At 40.5% G+C, this 19,820-nt stretch overlaps 1 protein-coding gene across 2 annotated transcripts in view; it reads right to left on the bottom strand.

The window, feature by feature from the left end:
- Positions 1 to 618: 618 nt before the first annotated feature.
- The window catches only part of UBE2E2 (ubiquitin conjugating enzyme E2 E2), a 135,759-nt gene continuing 116,557 nt past the window's right edge, over positions 619 to 19,820 (bottom strand). For both annotated transcript variants that reach the window (XM_081164966.1, XM_081164965.1), the window contains 3 exons: positions 7,593 to 7,725; positions 4,645 to 4,792; positions 619 to 1,393 (listed from right to left, as the gene is read on the bottom strand). In XM_081164966.1, the coding sequence (XP_081021092.1) occupies positions 1,296 to 1,393; positions 4,645 to 4,792; positions 7,593 to 7,725 (379 nt within the window). In that variant the 3' untranslated portion in view covers positions 619 to 1,295. The remainder of the gene's footprint in view (positions 1,394 to 4,644; positions 4,793 to 7,592; positions 7,726 to 19,820) is intronic.

Raw genomic sequence — 19,820 nt, forward strand, 5'->3', positions numbered from 1 at the left:
GTTTGATATAAGGTGAATGATGTAACCTATATAGTGTTAAGATACTGCTACCTACAAAAAACGAGTGATCCTTTTTTTAAAGATCCAGTGTAAGCTGCCATGTGTTGTAAACCTTGATAATGTTGTGACACATACTGTATGACAAGAGATTTGCTTTGTTGTGAAAAGTGGAACAGTATGAACAAATTTTATTACAACATAATTTACGCATCCCACTGCAGATCGAGAGATGTTTGCAAGTGCTAATCAAGTAGACGCCATCCCAGATAAAATCAGGGAGTATGTCAACAGCGATTGCCTTTTACACAGCAATTGGAATTGCTTCTTGTGAACTGGGTATTGTAGGGCAGTGGAGACACCTCGGATTTTAACCCTGCCAATGTCATCCTGGAGATGATGATCTTTAACAAAGGACATTAAAATTGGATGTGTTAACAGTATCGTTGTGCTTCCCTTTTCCCGTGGCAACTGATCCACAAATAGCATACTGGAGCTGGCCCTTAGGGGGAAAAGAACAACTCGGAACTAAAAGCAACTGCAGATTCTTTAGTTTTATGCAAGTTCAGAAACATGCGGAGCTGACCTGGGTCCACTGCACAAGGAGCATTACAAGAAGTGCATGTTATCAGCCACAGTGTTTTGTTTTTTTATTGAGTGCTTTAATAATACAAGTGTACATCAACTGATCCACAGTCAAAAGTGGCAGGTCCCTAAGAAATTTACAAGCACTTTTCTTTTAAGTAAATCAAAATACGTATCATCTGGTTCAACCCAGCAGCCTAGTGTTTGGGAAAAGAGCAGGCTGGTGTTAAAACACAGTCTTAGTAATGCACAGTGATTCTTAAGTTTTATGCTTTTTTTTTAATACAAAACCGGTTCCCAGTAACATGCACCCACCATTAAAGACTTCCGTACAAAAAAATAACCCTAAACACTACATTTAAGTAGAAACAATATATAGTTCTGAGTTTTGTTTGCTTGTTTCCCCCCCAAAGACACAACAAAGAAAAAAAATACATTAATACAAAGCTTTGTGACAAAGCTCTATACTATTACAGCTCCAACATTCCTTGCACTGTAACCCCAAATTCCCAATCTATATTTTAAAGATACAGTTTTCAAGTTGAACAGAAAATAAAATAAAATAAAAGAATAAAAATAAAGGGGGAAAGGGGACAAGGGCAATCAACTTTGTCACAAAATGCTTTTAAACGTAATAAAAATAAGAAGGGGAGGGCTATTGATGCACTTGGTGAATGTGCTTGCACAGGTCCAGCATGTTCCACAGCAGATTCCTATGTAGCGTATCTCTTGGTCCACTGTCTGGCCATTCTGTCATGCTCTGCTCTGTTTGTCATATACTGAGTAGCAATACTTCCAACCAGGGGGTCAGCTGCAAAGGGAGAAAACCAGTCAACCAATTGCCATGCTCTAAGTGAACTGTTCACTCTGGCCACAATGCAAAAGCAACAGCACCCATGATGCCAGATCTGAATGTTAGAATAAAGGAATAACACTGACTGAGAAGGACTGCGCCCTATCATCTGTGCCACAGACAGAAACCAAACTGACCCCCCTGATTCTGAAGGGTGTCCTAATTACAATACTCCATGTTACATGTAGTTTGCAACAAAGCTCTCTGGAGCAGGAACTATCATCTTCTACGTTACTTTGCAAAGTGCTATGCAAACTTATGGTACACAGTCTACAATAAACAATATATATCCGATATGACCCAACCCTAGTTGCATTTCTGATGGGCAGATAAATGAGACAGCCTTCATTTGGATGCAGGAGTGACTTGTGGTTTCATGGAGACCTCAGTGCCTCACCTCTTTACTAGCAAATGGCGAGTATGCAGTTTGGTGGGTTTAGGAGCAAAACTTCCACTCTACCTCTCCTAATGCAAATCCAGTGTTTCCCCCCACCCCAAGGCTCCCTTACGCTTTTTGCCATTTTCGACAGTGCAAAATCTGAAGGCTGAAATACCAGCAAGCTTCATGCATGCACCATTCACTCCCGTGCAAAACTGTAAATGGGACCGGAGACAAGGTATCTCATTCTCATGGCGTCATTTTTTTCAAATTAACAACAACAACAACATGAATAACAATAATTAATAATAATAATGCAGATGCTATCATTTTATAATTTCTTATTCCTCTATCACAACTACTTCATTTATTTCTTCCGCCAAGGTAGAAAGGGGTGGTGGTGGTTATTGTTTTGCTGTTTTGTTTTACTTATTTCCTTGTTTTTATCCTGTATTTTATTCCGTGAACTGCCCTGATATCTTATGATGAAGGGCTGTATATAAAGCTAATAAAACAAATGAATAAACCAACACACAGCAATAAATCCACCTAGTTGCTAGCAAGAATCAGAAAGCAGTTAACTACAATTTGCTCCCTGTTGGTGCTGACACAGTTTACAAGTCAAATCTCACGACGCTTGTTTAAAAGGGACAGGCACGTGCCTGCCTTGAGTGATCAGAAATAAAAGGCCGGCGATGTAAAGCCAGAGAGGGAAGATCTTCTCCTCTACATCTTTTGCAGATTACCGCAAGAACGTCAGAAGTTTCAGGAGCAAATACCTCTTTTTCATTTCCTCGGCATGGCTTGCTTGAGAAGAACAGCGGTGCTTGCCAATGAAGCTGCAGCTGTGCGTCAAACTCAGTTTAATCACTGCGTATGGCTGGAGGTTAATTAGCTGCCATTCTTATTACTATTTGTTGTTCTAATGAAGATTTGCATAAATCCAAGCCTACTGGGTAACTGATACATGTCGTCCCCCTCCCCTTCGCGTTGGAAAACCTGCATGTTTTGTATTTTATTTTTGTGGAAGGACTCGCTACTGCCTTTCCATTTGACCTGATCTGCTTTTGCCCATTAGATGAGTAGTGAACAAAGAGCACAAGGTTGCTTATCATTGCAGGGCCCCCGCCAGGTTTCTGCCTTTAAAGTGGGCTGGGGCAGGCTAAGATGAAGGGAAGACAGAGGGCACTGAAAATTGCTTCCAGCTGACAGAGAACAGAGAACACTCTCTGTGTGTGTGTGTTTCTCTGAGATGTGCCTGGGGTATTCTCAAAGCAATTCCCCCACTGAAAGAAAAAAGGTAGTCAATTTGCTTCTCCATGTTCAAAATCAGGTTACAAAGCATGACTAATCTGACAATTTGTTAAAATTGCACCAGACCTATACTGGGTCTAAAAGAAATGGGCCTAAAGCCAGAAAACAGCACTGCCAGAATTTATTTTTTTAAAAAAATTCCATCATGCCATCGTGAGTTCTCCCTTAAAAGTCCCTGTATGAATCTGTTTTGGTTTTAAAGAGGAAACACCATCCCACAAATGCACAATTGTTATAAACAAAGAAATGATCCAGGCAAGAAAGGAAAAATTAGAAGAAAGCATTTCGTATGAATTTGGCATTAAGTAGTCGGATAAACCCAGCTCACACCAGCTGTAGAATATTAATTCCATCACTTCCTATGAGTAGTTTAAACAATAAATTAAGTATTGAAAAACTGGGTTAGTTCACATTACACGGAGGATGCACTTTTAACATTTTAATATTTTACTGTTTCAATATTTTAATGTTGTTTTTTAATCTTGTTTTTAAGTTGCATTCATTCAACTTGTTTTATTATTGCTTGTTAGCCGCCCTGAGCCCGGCCTTGGCTGGGGAGGGCAGGGTATAAATAAAATAATAATAATAATAATAATAATAATAATAATAATAATAATAATTGTGGAACCCCTGGCTTGGATGCTCACTCCTCCCTCCATGAGCTCTGTTTAGTTAGTAACTTTCTCATTTGCAGCAAACCATAACTTGACTTTGTATCCCAAAACAATAAACTATGGTTTGTGCTCACCCTGCTAAACCAGAATTATAAACCAGGGTTGATTCTGGTATGCTGCTGAACATCAATGCATCATTAAACTATGTTTTGCTGCAAATCAAAAATTAACTATTTAAGTAGAATGCACAAAGAGAGGAAGAAATTGAGGAGAGTGTGCGATGCCTGAGCTTGTTCCCTAGTGCCAAACCATGTTTGAGCCATGGTATTAAATTAAGAGAAAAACTCCAGGGTGGCTGAATCAGCAGAAAATCTTTTCAGTGCAAAAAGCAATTCAATTGATTTGTCGGTGATTTCCCCTCAACACTAGATAGAAAAATCAATAGCTGCTATCTTTACCATCGAAACGTATGAAGTACTTATTACTGCAAATAAAAATATGTTACTGACTTAAATAGATTTCAGTATTGATAGCAAAACAGACAAACTACTCCATCTATTAATATTTTTGACAGCTGACACTGAATGAATAGGGATGCCACTCCCCGCCCCCCTGCACTTTAACAGAAGCCTGAAATGTAACAATTAAGCAGGAAAAGTTTTCCCCAGCATGCTCAATTTCTGCATGCCAGATTTTTGTTAAAAACACAGTAGCAGGGCTAGGCAAAAGTCTCAACTCTATGAATGCACTCAGCCTAAATTGCATTCGTTACCTGCAACACAGGTACTTTTGGTTAACCATTTGCTAATCTAAATCACTGTAGTAGCTTTTCGTGGATAACTGAAGTTGTAAATCTGTTATATCACCATCCAGCTATATACAATACAGCGCAGAAGTCTTACCAGGGTTGCAGTCTGTGAGAAGTGAGCAGATGGAAAGAAGGACTTTAGATATGGTTAATGCTGGACTCCAGTTGTCTTTTAAAATATCCAAGCAAATCACTCCTTGACTGTTAATGTTACAGTGATAAATTCTTGTCCGGAATGTGACCTGGGGAAAACCAAGAACGACTGAGTAGATATCAAATATATCCTGCTATTTATAATAAATCAAATATATACTGCTATTCGTAATAAATACAACTTGCTTCAAACTGTTTTTTTATTTTGTGTTTTAATGTTGTAACCCGGCCTGGGATCTTAGGGTGAAAGGCAGGGACTAAACAAACCAACAATTATCCACGCTAATAAAGATTTCCACTCCATTCCATCATATAAACAAAAAGCTATCTAATTTGTCCAAGTTCTGGCCCTTACATAGTCAAAACAGCACCATTCTCATACAAGAGGGAGGTATCAGCAGGCTTAGGGGGACCCTAATGTTTGTAGAAGTAGATGCAATTTTTAGAAGAACCACCCCCCCTCTTTCTTTCTCCTTCTCTCCCGCCCCCCGTGTTTGTTGGAGGAGGAGTCAAAGCAGCCCAATGTGTCCTGAGTGTGCCTAGCATGGACTGCTGACTGACTGTTGACAGGAAAAAGCATAAAAACAGGTGGGTGGAATGGAAGAGAGCATGTCTCTCTGCACTGTGGCTGGTCCCACATGGTATCACAGAGACCTGATTGGCTTGAACAAGTAGTTGGGCCATTTTGTATCACTGGACCCAAGCATTGGAATACTCTTTCAGCAGAGATTTTGCTGACTTTCAGGTGTCTCCTGAAGACCTTTTGATGCTAACAGGCCTGTGCAGCTATTTAAACTTTACTGATTAGCCAGTCATCTTAAAGATTATTTTGTATTGTTTTTATGGTGCTTCCATAGAATCATACAATTGTAGGGACCCCAAGGGTCATCAAGTCCAACCCCCTGCAATGCAGAAATCCTGCCCACAGCTATCCCTGGGTGGGCTCAAACCACCAGCCTTCTGGTTAACAGCCATCGTGCCAGTTGCATACATTATTGTGCACCATCATGATGTTTCATGGGAGCTGGCTGAATAGAAACTTTTTATAAAGAAGGAAATATAATATAAATATTACAGTGGTACCTCGGGTTACATAGGCTTCAGGTTACATACGCTTCAGGTTACAGACTCTGCTAACCCACAAATAGTGCTTCAGGTTAAGAACTTTGCTTCAGGGTGAGAACAGAAATTGTGCTCCAGCGGCGCGGCGGCAGCAGGAGGCCCCATTAGCTAAAGTGGTGCTTCAGGTTAAGAACAGTTTCAGGTTACAAACGGACCTCCGGAACGAATTAAATACTTAACCCGAGGTACCACTGTATAATCCTATATAATATGTTTTTTATTTGTATATTGCTGCTTGCTTTCTATGTCAGTATATATCTATCTGGGTCTCGTGGTGTAGGCATGTGAGTGGGTCATTGGTTGAGGATATGAGACTGAATTATGGGGGTAGTTGAAGAGGGGATCGGAGGTTGTGTTAGAAGAGTGATGTTTGAGTATCTTATGTAAGAGTATGCTTGAGAGGAACTGAGTGGAATGCACTTTTAGATGTAGTTACATTAAGTTGCGTTTATGGTTATATAGGGGGCTGGGAATTTAATTGGATTGCCTTGCTTAACTTTATGATGGATTGCACATATGGTGGGTTGGGAAGAGTGGTTTTATTTTTTCATTCAATTGGTTGCTAATTACATTGTTTCAAAATGTGGCATCTTTATTTTTTTTTTATAGATGACTTTCATTTGTGATGTTTCAGAAGATATTTTGATGAGTTGTTAATTATGTTGTCCTGAAATGTGAAATGTTTATCGTATTTTTATAGTGGATGCTGTTTTAGGGGATGCCCTACTTACCTGTTAATTGTGGTGCTCTATAATGCACATTTTTCAAAATTATTTTTTAGTATTTGATGTTTATTATGTCTTAACATATGCAGGAAATTGCTTATATTCTGTCTGAATAAATATTTACATAATTTAATATAAATAATACAATGCAATATGAATAGTGCAAAATTGAATGTAGATTAAATTAAAACAGGTCGGGGGGGGGGAGAGATAGTTTTAACTATCCTCAAAGGCATAGTTTTGTATATCCTAGATGCTGAGCGACCTTTAGGTTCTTGCATGACATGATATAGGACAGACTTACACTTTTCCACAAATCCTCAGCTCCAGAAAGTCTCTCTATAGAATCAAGAGATGACATTGTCAACTCAGATTTTGTGAACTCTAGTTGCATGAAACACCACGAGGTCTTCAAATGGGATTTGACATAGCAGGCTTTTAAAACAACAAAGAAGTAAAGTCTAATACACAACAACCCTAACATTGCAAATACTTTTGAAAGCCATTGCTTTATTTCCCTCCACCCCAATTTTGGAAAAATGCCAGAGTCTAACCAAATTTTAAAACATTTCCCATCTTTGATCAGTTGCACAAACCCACAGTTTTTGACTTTATAGTTTAAGGAAGTTCTCCAAGAAATATACACAGTACAGTGAAATCTTATATATTTTTATTTGTAAGTAATTCCACTGTGTTCATTGGGTCTTGCTCCCAGGGATGCATAGGACTGCAGCCTTAATATTTAAAAAATAGTTATAATGAAGGAAAGAAAGGCAAATCATGAGCAATAACCAAGGCTTGTTCTTGAATTATTTGTCAATTCTGTCTAATGAGATTGGATTCCGGGTCTTTGACATCACCTGACAGACATCAGATCATAATGGTCATTATTTCTTTGTATAATTTTAAAAGCAGCCATGCACCTTTGTAAGTATTTTGTACATTTCCTTTTGTACATAAATACAATTCCACCAGTGTATCAAGATTGGTTCTGAAACTACTTACTTTTCAGTATAAATTATTAATTTTACTCATCCCTTACCTTGGGTGGTTTAAAGGGATAGTCTGGTGAGAAGGTAATATCAAGGAAAAAAACTCCTCCCTCATACACAGAACCTGGAGGCCCAAGTATAGTTGATCTCCATTCATAAATGTTGTCTCCCTTAGGTCCAGCACTGTAAAATAAAGTAAAGCATATTTAATAACTGAAAAATAACACTTGTTCAGCACATCAGTTATATTTTTCATAAGTATTGTTTTCAAAGTGGATTAGAACTGAAAATAAATCACATTTTTGGACTTGTTTATAATTTACTGTGTATATGAGGTCATTTTCTGTAGCCTAAAGTAGGTTTACCCACCCCCAGAAGCAGTTGTTAGACATTCTGTATTTCTTTACATTGTCATTCATGTTATCAATTTCTGTTTCCTTTTTTAAAAAATAAATAAAAAGACCAGTTAAGACATTCTCTATTAATGTAACTTGTCATTCACCTTATCACTAGGTGGCATTGTAATAACATTATTTTGGAGGACATAAAACTTTGGCACCATGACAAACAACATTGTTTCTGGACACCTAAGCCATTCCAGTAACAGATGACTTCTTTATTCCTTAATTACAACACTATGTATTGAAAGTAAAAACAAACACAAAGAAAAATTCTTTTTCTCTGTCTCTCTCTCTCATACATATTATCAACTAAGATGTTCCTAATGTACACAGCACATAAGCACAGGTGGCAGGCATCATGACAAGCAACATTTTAAAATAGATATCTAGATCATTCTAGCAACAGAAGGCTACTGCAGCCCACAATTATTACATAATGCACTGAGAAGTGGAAACTAAGCTCAAGAAAGAGTGCTCGGACCAGTTAAATTATGAAAGATGTTGTCTGTAATAAACACAGCTGCATAAACTAAATCCATACACACCTTACAAACTCTTTTAAGAATTCTGATTATCACAACTTACATCTAAAACTCACGTTCTTGTAATAAAAGGTAAAGGAAACACAGAAGTAAGTTGAGAAAACAGCAAATTCTCTCTTTCACACACACAATTATGTGGTAATTTCAGTCTAAGTATCAAGACTCTCCCTTCCCCAAGTTTACACTCTAAGGGTAAAAAATTGAGAAACAGCATAACTTGTTGCTAATCCCACCCCACAACTATGCACATTAGACTCATTACATACAGCCAAAATATGAAAACCACAGCCCTATGAATTGTAACACATTGCTTTTTTTAAATAAAAAATCTTTATTTTTATTTTATAATTATCAATAATGAGATTTTATCTGTAATAATGAAAAACATTCAAAATACAGGAGGTGCAGCAAGAAAACTGCTGGCACATTTGCAATGCTAAGCAGGAATGGTTTCAAATTGGATGGGGAACCCCATGTTGAGATTCCGGCATTGCAGGTGGTTGGACTAGATGACCCTCAGGGTCCCTTTCTACTCATTTAAACCAATGAATACCCATGCTGGTTGTGGCTGATGGGAGTTGGAGTACCACAAGTTAAATTACACTGTGTTTCTGATGGATGCTTTCACTTCTGATACTACTCACAATAAACAATTCTAGCTGTAACTATATTTCACTATAATAATTCCTATAAAATATATAGTGACATTTGCAAGGACAGTGTTCTTATGAAAAACTAACATCTGTCTACTTTAGGATTCACGCAAACTTGGGTCTCCAGTTGTTTTTGGACTACAACTTCCATCATCCCTAACTAGCAGGATCAGTGGTTAGGGATGATGGGAATTGTAGTCCAAAAACAGCTGGAGACCCAAGTATGGGAAGCCCTGGTCTACTTCCAAGCTTTTCAGACCAAGAACCTGCACTCAATCCCAAACTGCAATGTACAGTAATACCTCCGCGAACATCCGTCTTGTCTAGCGTCCGTTCCGGTGAATGTCTGCAGCAAACCCGGTAGTACCGGAATGGGTTACTTCTGGGTTTGCTGCTCGTGCATGTGCGGAAGCGCTAAATCGCGCTTCGCGCATGCGCAGAAGCACAAACCACTCCATGCGCGTGCGCAGACATGGTTCTTTGCCCAGTGTCCTTTTTGGCTAGAGGACAGGGCTCCGGAATGGATCCTGGCCGCAAAACGAGGTGCGACTGTATTCATTTTTTAAAAACCCTAGATACAAAGAAAGCAGGTGTCCTATATTTCAAACTGAAGAATTTTTTTGTAAAGTGTGCTTTTCATGCAGGGTGAAAATACCCATAGAAAAATATTCCTTCTTTCCCCTTTGGGAGAGAGGGACATAAATTTAATGATATCCCACACAACCTCAGAGGAAGAAAACAGTGAGGGTGTCATTGCACACACACATCAAATCTGGGCAAGATCCAAGTACTGTATCCAGTTGAAGAACAATGGTTTAAACCTGGGATGCTAAATCTTTTCAGCCTAAGGACCACATTGACCCACAGCCAATCCTACGGAGGTCACATGATGAAGAAGGTTTGGCCAAAGTGCAAAGGTATGCACATCTGAAGTTATCATTCATTATTATTACTAGTGTATCCTTAAATTCATTAGGTTATCAGTTCATTAATTCATTAAGGAAAACCTTCTCCACACACTTCCTCTATTGCAAGCCAGAGGATCCTTTCCATTTACTACTTATTAATGAAGTATGTGGGACGCAGGTGGCGCTGTGATCTAAACCACTGAGCCTAGGGCTTGCCCGATCAAAAGGTCGGCGATTTGAATCCCCGTGACGGGATGAGCTCCCGTTGTTCGGTCCCTGCTCCTGCTATCCTAGTAGTTTGAAAGCACATCAAAGTGCAAGTAGATAAATAGGTACCGCTCCGGTGGGAAGGTAAACGGTGTTTCCGTGCACTGCTCTTGTTTCGTCAGAAGCAGCTTAGTCATGCTGGCCACATGACCCAGAAAAACTGTCTGCGGACAAACACCATCTCCCTCAGCCAGTAAAGCAAGATGAGCACCGCAACCCCAGAGTCATTCGTGACTGGACTGGACTATCGGGGTCCTTTAATGAATTATGAAGAATTTGTTCACCCAACTCCCCCACTCTCCCTCCAATAATTTATGCTGGCTTCAGCATAGGGGATGCTTACTGGTAGTTCTTTCTTTTTTTGAAGTTGCCACCTGCTTTTTAAAAATCGCTGGCTTGCTCTGCCCCACCCCACAACCATCCCTGATGCCTGCCGAAGAAATACGATCTCCCACTGCTCTCAATAAGTGCTTCGTGTAGCTTTGGCTGCTCTCAAGAATGATTGCAAGAGATTTTATCTCTTTGGCAGGCGTCAGCTTGCAGAACCTGATGGACTCAGACGTTCTTAAGGGCTGCGGAAGTGCTCTTATCAAGGAAGTAGAAGGCAGCTCTCAATAGGGCTGCTTCAAAAGGGGTTGGAAAGGATTTTAGGGTATTTATCCACCCCCAACACCCCCCAACAACTGAACACGCCAACAAAAGTTTTGGGGGATGACTAAACATTTTCTGGGCAACTGGGTATGGTTTTCCCAGGAGAACAATTGTGGCTTACATATTCAAAAGGTTATTTTCCTGTTCTGACTAATCAGAACCACTGCTTATGTGGTCAGGAAATCCAAGGTTTCAATCACATAACTTTTTGAACAATCTTGGGACAGTATTGTCACTGCGGTGTTGGGCTATAATTTGGCCCCATAACTGAGCTCCTGGTGAAGGACAGGCAAAAGGCAGCCTCATCTAGTGTCCCCCGTCCCCCCGCTTCAGTCTTAATGCAGTAACTCTGCTGAAAGTCTCCCAGAGAACCTGGTTACATAGCGGCCAAAAAATACTGCTTTTTTAAAAAAACAAAAAACACAGAACAAAGTTGACGGTTATTATTTTAAGTAAACAAAAAACAAGCCCTAATAACCTCTTAACAGAATGTGCTGATTTTAATTCCTCTTCTAAACAACCTGTAGTCCTAATTACTAAAATTATCAGTAATTTTGCTATTGATTTTTGTGGTCCCCGCTTGTACAGCTACCACCACTCTTTACTCTCTGCTGATATCCAAGGTACAAGGTTGTTGCTAATGAACATTGTAAAACTGTATTCTTTTTCTGGAAGTGGAGGGGAATATGCTTTTTAAAAAACAAACAGGAATCAGTAATCAGTAAGTGTAATCTACCTTGATACTGTACCATATTTTTATTTAGTATGTAATTAGTAGCAGGATTTTCTGCTGCAATGTATACTACACTAACATTAACGGAGAATTGTCTTTTAATTACTATAATTCAAGATTGATGAATAAAATATTTATGTCTAAATCATTATTTCACTTTGTTCCTAAGTAAAACCTTCTTCTATTTGAAAGATTTACAATATGCCTCTAGCTTTGTTGTCCACCACGATAAATGAATAATATCAGATATTATTGTCAGTCAAGACTAATGGTGGTTCTGTTGCGAACTGCTGCTCACTATTATTCAGCAGAAAGAAATAAGATTCGATTTAGCCACAATATGGCAATATATTTTCAGGGCATTTCTTATGAAATAGTACCAGCTACAACTGTAATAATACTATTGCAATAATGCACTCAATAAGCAGAGTGTAAAAAATTATATCCAGAACAGATGAAGGCTTTTGGCTATGTTCCATGCCTTGCAATATAACCAAGGCATGCAATTATCACATGGCATCATGTCGTGTTCAATGCTCAACTATTCATTTTGTGTGCTGAAAGTTAATAAAACCCTCTTAACTGTTATTCCTTAGGCTCCCTTCAATAAAATATCCAAGTGCATGATTTCTTGCATATAACTGAATGATGACTACTGTTTAAAGCAGTGTATCAGTTCATTAGTCATGGTATCTGCATTAATTTTCTGTAATAGCTGATAACGTTTCACAGATTTCTAAATGGCATACTTTCCTTATAAAGTGGGATGCTGATCTTATTGTATTATGAAATCTTTTAAGGATTAGAAAACATAGTTTTTTATTTTAAAGGGAAAACTGGTCTGTTTAAACAATTGAAACAGACACAGCATTGCCATTCATTCGCATCTGACGATGTCTATATCAGGAAACTAGCTACCAAATGGAATTTAATTTACCCAGTTCTCAGTTTGCATTAACCTTTGAGCAATAAAGCACAGCTGAGACTGCTATAAGAAATAAACTAGAGAATTAATAATGAAAGGGACTTCTGCCATCCATGGAAATACCAATCACAACTTGACTGGGAAAGTTTAATTGTTACTGAACCAAAAAGGTGGCTAACTGTACTCTTTATCAACCTAAAAAAAATGGATGTGCCACAGCCATAGCACACTTTCTAAGCATGCCTAAGAAGAAAGACCCTGTAAACAAGAAATAATGGAACACAGGAAGCTGCCTTATAGTCCAGACTACCAGGCAGGGAATATTTTCCAGCACTACCTGGAGATACTGGAACTGAACCTGGGACCTTTTTCATGCAAAGGTGATGCTCTACTATTGAACTATGGTCCCCTCCCCCCAATTCATATATAAAATGTAAGAAGTGAAATGCATACTCCTTCAACATCAGATGGTCAAGCAAGTAGATTTTCCATGATATAATTACTGGGGAAACTACCTATTGGTATTGTAGAGAGAAACTTAAAATGAAGTCACACAAATGAGAACAAAGGAATTAGATAGGATAAGTCACATTTTTCAGACTCTGTCTAGTTGAAAACCCCACTTATCTAATTTTAAGATAGCAGCAACATTTATTTGTTATTTTTTTAAAACAACAACATTCTCCACCATACATGTTTTGGGCAACTAAAGGTGAGGCCTGGAGTAGGCAATCCGAAGCAATGTTAGAAACTCAGATACATAATGGCACCTTAAATCTAGGTTATGGTCGCCAAAGCGGAATGTCTATTTACCAGGGAGTTACCGTATTTTTCTCTCTATTACACGCAGATTTTTTCTTCTAAAAAGGAAGGGGAAATGTCTGTGCGTGTTATGGAGCGAATGTGGGGGGGGGGGTCCCTGGAGCCGATTAGGGGAGCGCAGGAACAAAAATCAGCAAAAATCAATCGTGCGTTGTGTCCGAGAGGGAAACCTGAAAAGAGGAAGTTGCAGCTTTCCTGCATTCTGCCTCAGGGTCTTACTGCCCACCCTCCTCTGTTTCGTTGCTGTGTTTGCTCAAACGGAACAAAGAGCAGGCAAATCCCCTCCCCTCCAGGCAAGCAGAGGGGAAAGCAGAGGTCTTTCCTTCTAGTAATTCCTCTCTGTGCTCCTCGCAGGCAGCCAGAAAACATGCAGGAGGAGAGAGAAAGCTGGCTTCGGTTTGTGGAAACTTTTGCCTTTCTTTCCTTCCTCCCGTAAAATCCCTCTCCTGCTTTCTTAGCCAGCTGCTTCTCTGCACAACGCTCTCTTGTCCCTTCTGTGTTTTTCCTTCACTCCCCACTTAAAATGTAGTTACAAAGCATGGATCCACATGGATCCTCAGGATCTTTGCATTGGGCCACCCCAAATTCACCATCAGATCACATAGCAGCCTGCCCCCCCCCAAATCACACACCCACTGTTGCCTGGGGCTGCAATGGTGCAAAAACGTGGTTAAAAAGCATGGATCCACATGGATCCTCAGGATCTTTGCATTGGGCCACCCCAAATTCACCATCAGATCACATAGCAGCCTGCCCCCCAAAAATCACACACCCACTGTTGCCTGGGGCTGCAATGGTGCAAAAACGTGGTTAAAAAGCATGGATCCACATGGATCCTCAGGATCTTTGCATTGGGCCACCCCAAATTCACCATCAGATCACATAGCAGCCTGCCCCCCCAAAATCACACACCCACTGTTGCCTGGGGCTGCAATGGTGCAAAAACGTGGTTAAAAAGCATGGATCCACATGGATCCTCAGGATCTTTGCATTGGGCCACCCCAAATTCACCATCAGATCACATAGCAGCCTGCCCCCCAAAAATCACACACCCACTGTTGCCTGGGGCTGCAATGGTGCAAAAACGTGGTTAAAAAGCATGGATCCACATGGATCCTCAGGATCTTTGCATTGGGCCACCCCAAATTCACCATCAGATCACATAGCAGCCTGCCCCCCCAAAATCACACACCCACTGTTGCCTGGGGCTGCAATGGTGCAAAAATGTGGTTAAAAAGCATGGATCCACATGGATCCTCAGGATCTTTGCATTGGGCCACCCCAAATTCACCATCAGATCACATAGCAGCCTGCCCCCCCAAAATCACACACCCACTGTTGCCTGGGGCTGCAATGGTGCAAAAATGTGGTTAAAAAGCATGGATCCACATGGATCCTCAGGATCTTTGCATTGAGCTACCCCAAATTCACCATCAGATCACATGTCTGTGGCCACAGCATGAAGCACAAAAATGATACATCCACTGTTTCATTCAGAATTTTTTTCCTTGTTTTCCTCCTCTAAAAACGATGTGCGTGTTATGGTCAGGTGCGTGTTATAGAGCGAAAAATACGGTAGATGATCTCAGTGTCCCTTTCAATGCTATAATTCTGTGATCTCAACTACATTGCCTGACTGTAGCTTGCTCTTGCGACAATTCATTTGTATGCAAGAAGGAGAAACACACACAGTGGAAATGGAAATGGTATTAACTATGGACTAAGGCAGAGGCTTTTAAACTGTGGTTGCCAACCTGGTGCCCAGAAATCGCCACATAGTCACACCTGGACCCGCGCCAACAGCAAAACGCACCTGGCAAATTTTGAACACTGATCCAAAGATACCAAATAAAACATTCTGATTCAGGGATTGGGACCCTGTGGCCCTTTAGACTACAACTCCCAGAGTCCTTGAGCACTGCCGACATTGGCTTGGTCTTGATGGGATTTATCCATAGGTCCCCTAGTTGTGTTCTATTTCTGTCTTTTCTCAATCCATGTTATCACTGAAAGAAGCAAAGTAACTGGCATAAAACACGTCTTTAAATATGCTTGCTGTTTTTCTTGCTTCTCAACTTTCCTCCTCAAAGCCTCAATGTTAAATGCAATTACCGTATTTTTTGCACCATAACACTCACTTTTTTCCTCCTAGAAAGTAAGGGAAAATGTCTGTGCGTGTTATGGAGCGAATGCCTACGGGTGGCGGGGGGGATCTGCTGCAGTTGTGAGCAGAGGATCCATGGTTCCCCTTCCTTCCCTCCTCTGTGGCTCGCTTTGAAACAGCAAAGCGGGAGAAGAGCCGCTGAGTGGGCAGGAGAGAGGGACAGAGAGCCTACTTGCTTTAAAGGAGCAAAGCGGGAGAGGAGAGGAGCCGCTTACACGAGTGTAAGCGGTTCCTGTCCGGTTGGCTCCTTTAAGGCAAGCAGGCTCTCTGTCCCTCTCTCCTCCCCACTAAGCTCGCTAAATAGCATTATTAGTAGCATCCTTCTCCACCCACCCCACGCGTGTTCCTTGTCCCTTGAGTGCTTTTCCTTCCCTCCCCACTTAAAACGTGGTTACAAAGCACGGATCCACATGGATCCTCAGGATTTTTGCACTGGGTCACCCCAAATTCACCATCAGATCACATAGCATGTCCATGGCTACATCTTTCACCAAAAAAATCACGCACCCACTGTTGCCTGGGGTCGCAGGGGTGCAAAAACGTGGTTACAAAGCATGGATCCACATGGATCCTCAGGATTTTTGCATTGGGCTACTCCAAACTCACTGTCAGATCACATGTCTGTGGCCACATCATGAACCACAAAAATCATACACCCACTGTTTCGTTTAGAATATTTTTTTTCTTGTTTTCTTCATCTAAAAACTATGTGCGTGTTATGGTCTGGTGATTGTTATAGAGCGAAAAATACGGTAAATGCTTCTACTATTTGCCAGTTCTGTCTGCTTCTCACAGCTCACTTATTGTCAGGCCCAGCAGGGAGCTGCTATTAATTGGCAGATGCTGAAACAAAGGCATGGTCCAAATAGGCAGAACTGTAGTACAAGATCTGTTGCTACTGCCTTGGGCTACACTCTTCCTCTGGCTTTGATTTGCTTGCTCCAGCCTGACCTTGCAAATCAGCATTCAAGGGCCCAGGGCATACTTCCAAACAGGTAATGTTGAGGTTGGAGTAAGGCAGGGGCATAGTCAAGGACAGCTGGGTCAAATTCAGGTAAAGCCAGTAAAGCAGGCCTGGTTGGACCAGACTACTCAAGACTGCTCAGCCTGAAAAAACAAGTATGGGACAACAGTTATTGTTTCCTTGGGTCACCCATCCAGAGGGGCTTCAGAGCAGCAGAAGTATCTCTGGGCATTATATGAGTGTGGCTAAATTGCAGAAGACTTCAGCCCAATTATTCCATCTGCACGACAACTGCCCTGGTCGCAGAGTCCCATGTTCCAAACCCTCAGCACCTTACACAGATATTGTGGAAAACCAGTTGCAGCTGCAGCCAAAGATCTTAGGACTGGAGAGATAGTTGGTAAGAAAAGTTTGGATGAAGGAAATGCTTAGTTCCACACTGCATTTCATTCCTTAATGCTCTGGTAAAGTATATTAAGATGGAGATTTTTTTAAAAAAGTGCCGGTGCCTGGTAAACTGGTAAAGAGGCCAGGATTGAGAAGAGGAAACGTGGAAGTGTGTGTGTGTTTGTAGTGAAAAGATTATGGATTCCCACTTTATACTGGCAACCATGAACTGAAGAGCAACCCCCTCTCAAATTCTAAGTGTATGGCGGAGGTTTCAGTGGTTGAGTGGTGAGAGAAAAACTCTGAACATGATCCAGGATACTTTCTTTTCTTCCCATATTTGAAGACTCAGCCCTGGTACTGAAAATATTGGGCTCCCACTGTCTTCCAAAGCAACTACTATATTCCGAACTTAAAAATGGAAAGCGTAATGCTGGTGGTCAACAAAAGAGGTTTAAAGACTGTCTCAAGGCAAATCTTAAAAAAATGTAGTATAGACACTGACAACTGGGAAACACTGGCCTGTGAGTGCTCCAGTTGGAGAACAGCCTTTACCAAAGGTGTCATGGACTTTGAAGACACTCGAACTCAGAATGCAAGGAAGAAACGTGCTAAGAGGAAGGCACACTTGGCAAATCCACACCGTGATCAACTCCCACCCGGGATCCAATGTCCCCACTGTGGAGGGATGTGTGGCTCCAGAATTGGCCTCCACAGTCACTTATGGACTCATTGTAAAAAACTGTGTTTATGGAAGCCAATCTTACTTGGCTACGAGTGATCGACGAAGAAGAAGAAGAAGAAGAAGAAGAAGAAGAAGAAGACGACGACTATTGTGGAAACAACTCCATCAGTAGCTCACTATGCCAATTCAATGTCCCATCTTTGAAAGGTAAAACCCTAACTGAGGTGGGCCCAGGGTATCTTAGGGAAAAGCTACGCTGTTATTAATGTCCCCATAATTTCAACATCAGCTAAGGAGTTCCTTTGCATTTGGAGACCCCCATATGCTCACAAGAAGCAGGGTTTTCCTGAATGATTGACTCTGGGACACTTGTCTGAAAAGAGACCTACTGCCAGTCACTGTAAACAATGCTGAGCTACAGGGACCTACCTCTGTTTAAGACATCTTCCTCTGTTCTTGTGTAAAAGATTTTCAGTGTTTCAATAATTAATCACTGAATTCATTAAATGCATTTAATAATTTAGCAGTACAAATCAATACTAGTACATTTGCACATGTTTCAAACAGTCCAGTCCTATGAGTATTTATCTGCACCACAGAATTCAATGGGTAAACATGCTTAAGATTGCACTGAAGCTTTCTGTATATTTTAAAGTTGCTACAGAAGAATTCAAAATAAATAAGCTCCATTCAAAAAGCAGATAGCAATGATTAGCACCACACCTTTTCTTTTGCAATTAATAATGCTTCATTTTCTTCTTTGATGCTTTTTCACAATTATTAAGCCATTTATACACTCACAATCCCCATGGGAGTGACAAGACACCAGACTTCTCCAGAGAAAATTCCCATATGTGCAAGTCCTCTGCAGGAGAATAATTCTATCTGCTTTAACGCAGGAGAATTTAATTGCTCTCTTCTCTGTGTGGACATCTGCCGAATATGCTGAAGCTCCAGCATTTTATATTTCATGTGATTTATACAGCCATTCAATGCTGATTGTGCTGGCGAATAAACCACAGACCTCAGTGAAAGCAAAGAAACATCTCAGCATTTGAAATGATATTATCTTTCAATAGACTGATTCAGATGGACACCAATTTTGAGAAAGGGCAAGCTAATCCTTCTAAGACTGAACTGTCCCAGCTCTTATGTGTGCTGTTGCTGTCAACCTCAGTTAAATTAATCAATTTCAGTAGCAAGACAAAGCTCCCTGCTGTAGATCCAGCTGGAAATGGCTGAACCATAAAGATAAGTCGGTTCATGTAAGCACTGATTAAAGAGTTTAGATGTATCCTTCTAATATTTAGATTGCTCCTTACAAGCTGCAACACAGAATGGAGAGTGTATATATATATAGCATGAACAGGCAAGATTTTGTATCAGCAATGACTTGTCAGAAATTGCTATCTACACCTACACGTCTCATAAAATAGATGATATAATCTATTATACATTATATTGTATTCACTGGGGATGTTGAAATAGCAACAAACTGTGGTGTGCCAGTTCCACACATTAATAAAGGTTGCAGTATACTGCTGTCTTGCAGGGTAACCCTGCTAAAAAATACCATGTGGCTATTTTAATAGCAAAATACACATAAACAAATACAGGATTCAGAATGCTGCCAAAGAAGCTGACAGGCTAGTCTTGAGAAAGCAGAAACTTGTAGTTTCCCTCTCATCTGTCTGCCTCCAACCATCCTTTCACCCCCCCCCACTAATTCCAACACTATCTGAGAACAAATAAAAAGAGGTACTAATGAATAGAGGTGTTTACAATAGTAAACTGGGCATAATGGTACCAAGACCAGGGGTAATGAGAGTTCTTCTGGGACACGGTAACAAAAGGGGGGGGGGGAACAAAACACCCAATGCCAATTGCAGTCAAGCATTCAAGTCAACTCTACTTAGCAGAGAAGCTTCTGCTGAAAGAGCTACACCTTTGCTCTTTGCTGTATCGGTAAATATTGAAAAAAGCACAATGCTCATTACTAGCAAATGGAAGGTCACCTACAGTTTCAGAATTGCAGTCAATGCCAAGTTCTGTTTCTTCCCTACATTCCTAAATTTCCATACACTATGAGGCAAATTCTCAGTTTTTTTGGCAATCTCATTGACTGATAAAGTGTATATTTAACTGAGGAGTGGCCCTCATTCCCTCAAAAAGACTG

This window comes from Podarcis bocagei (genome assembly GCF_964188305.1).
Source record: "Podarcis bocagei genome assembly, chromosome: 12".
NCBI lineage: Eukaryota > Metazoa > Chordata > Lepidosauria > Squamata > Lacertidae > Podarcis > Podarcis bocagei.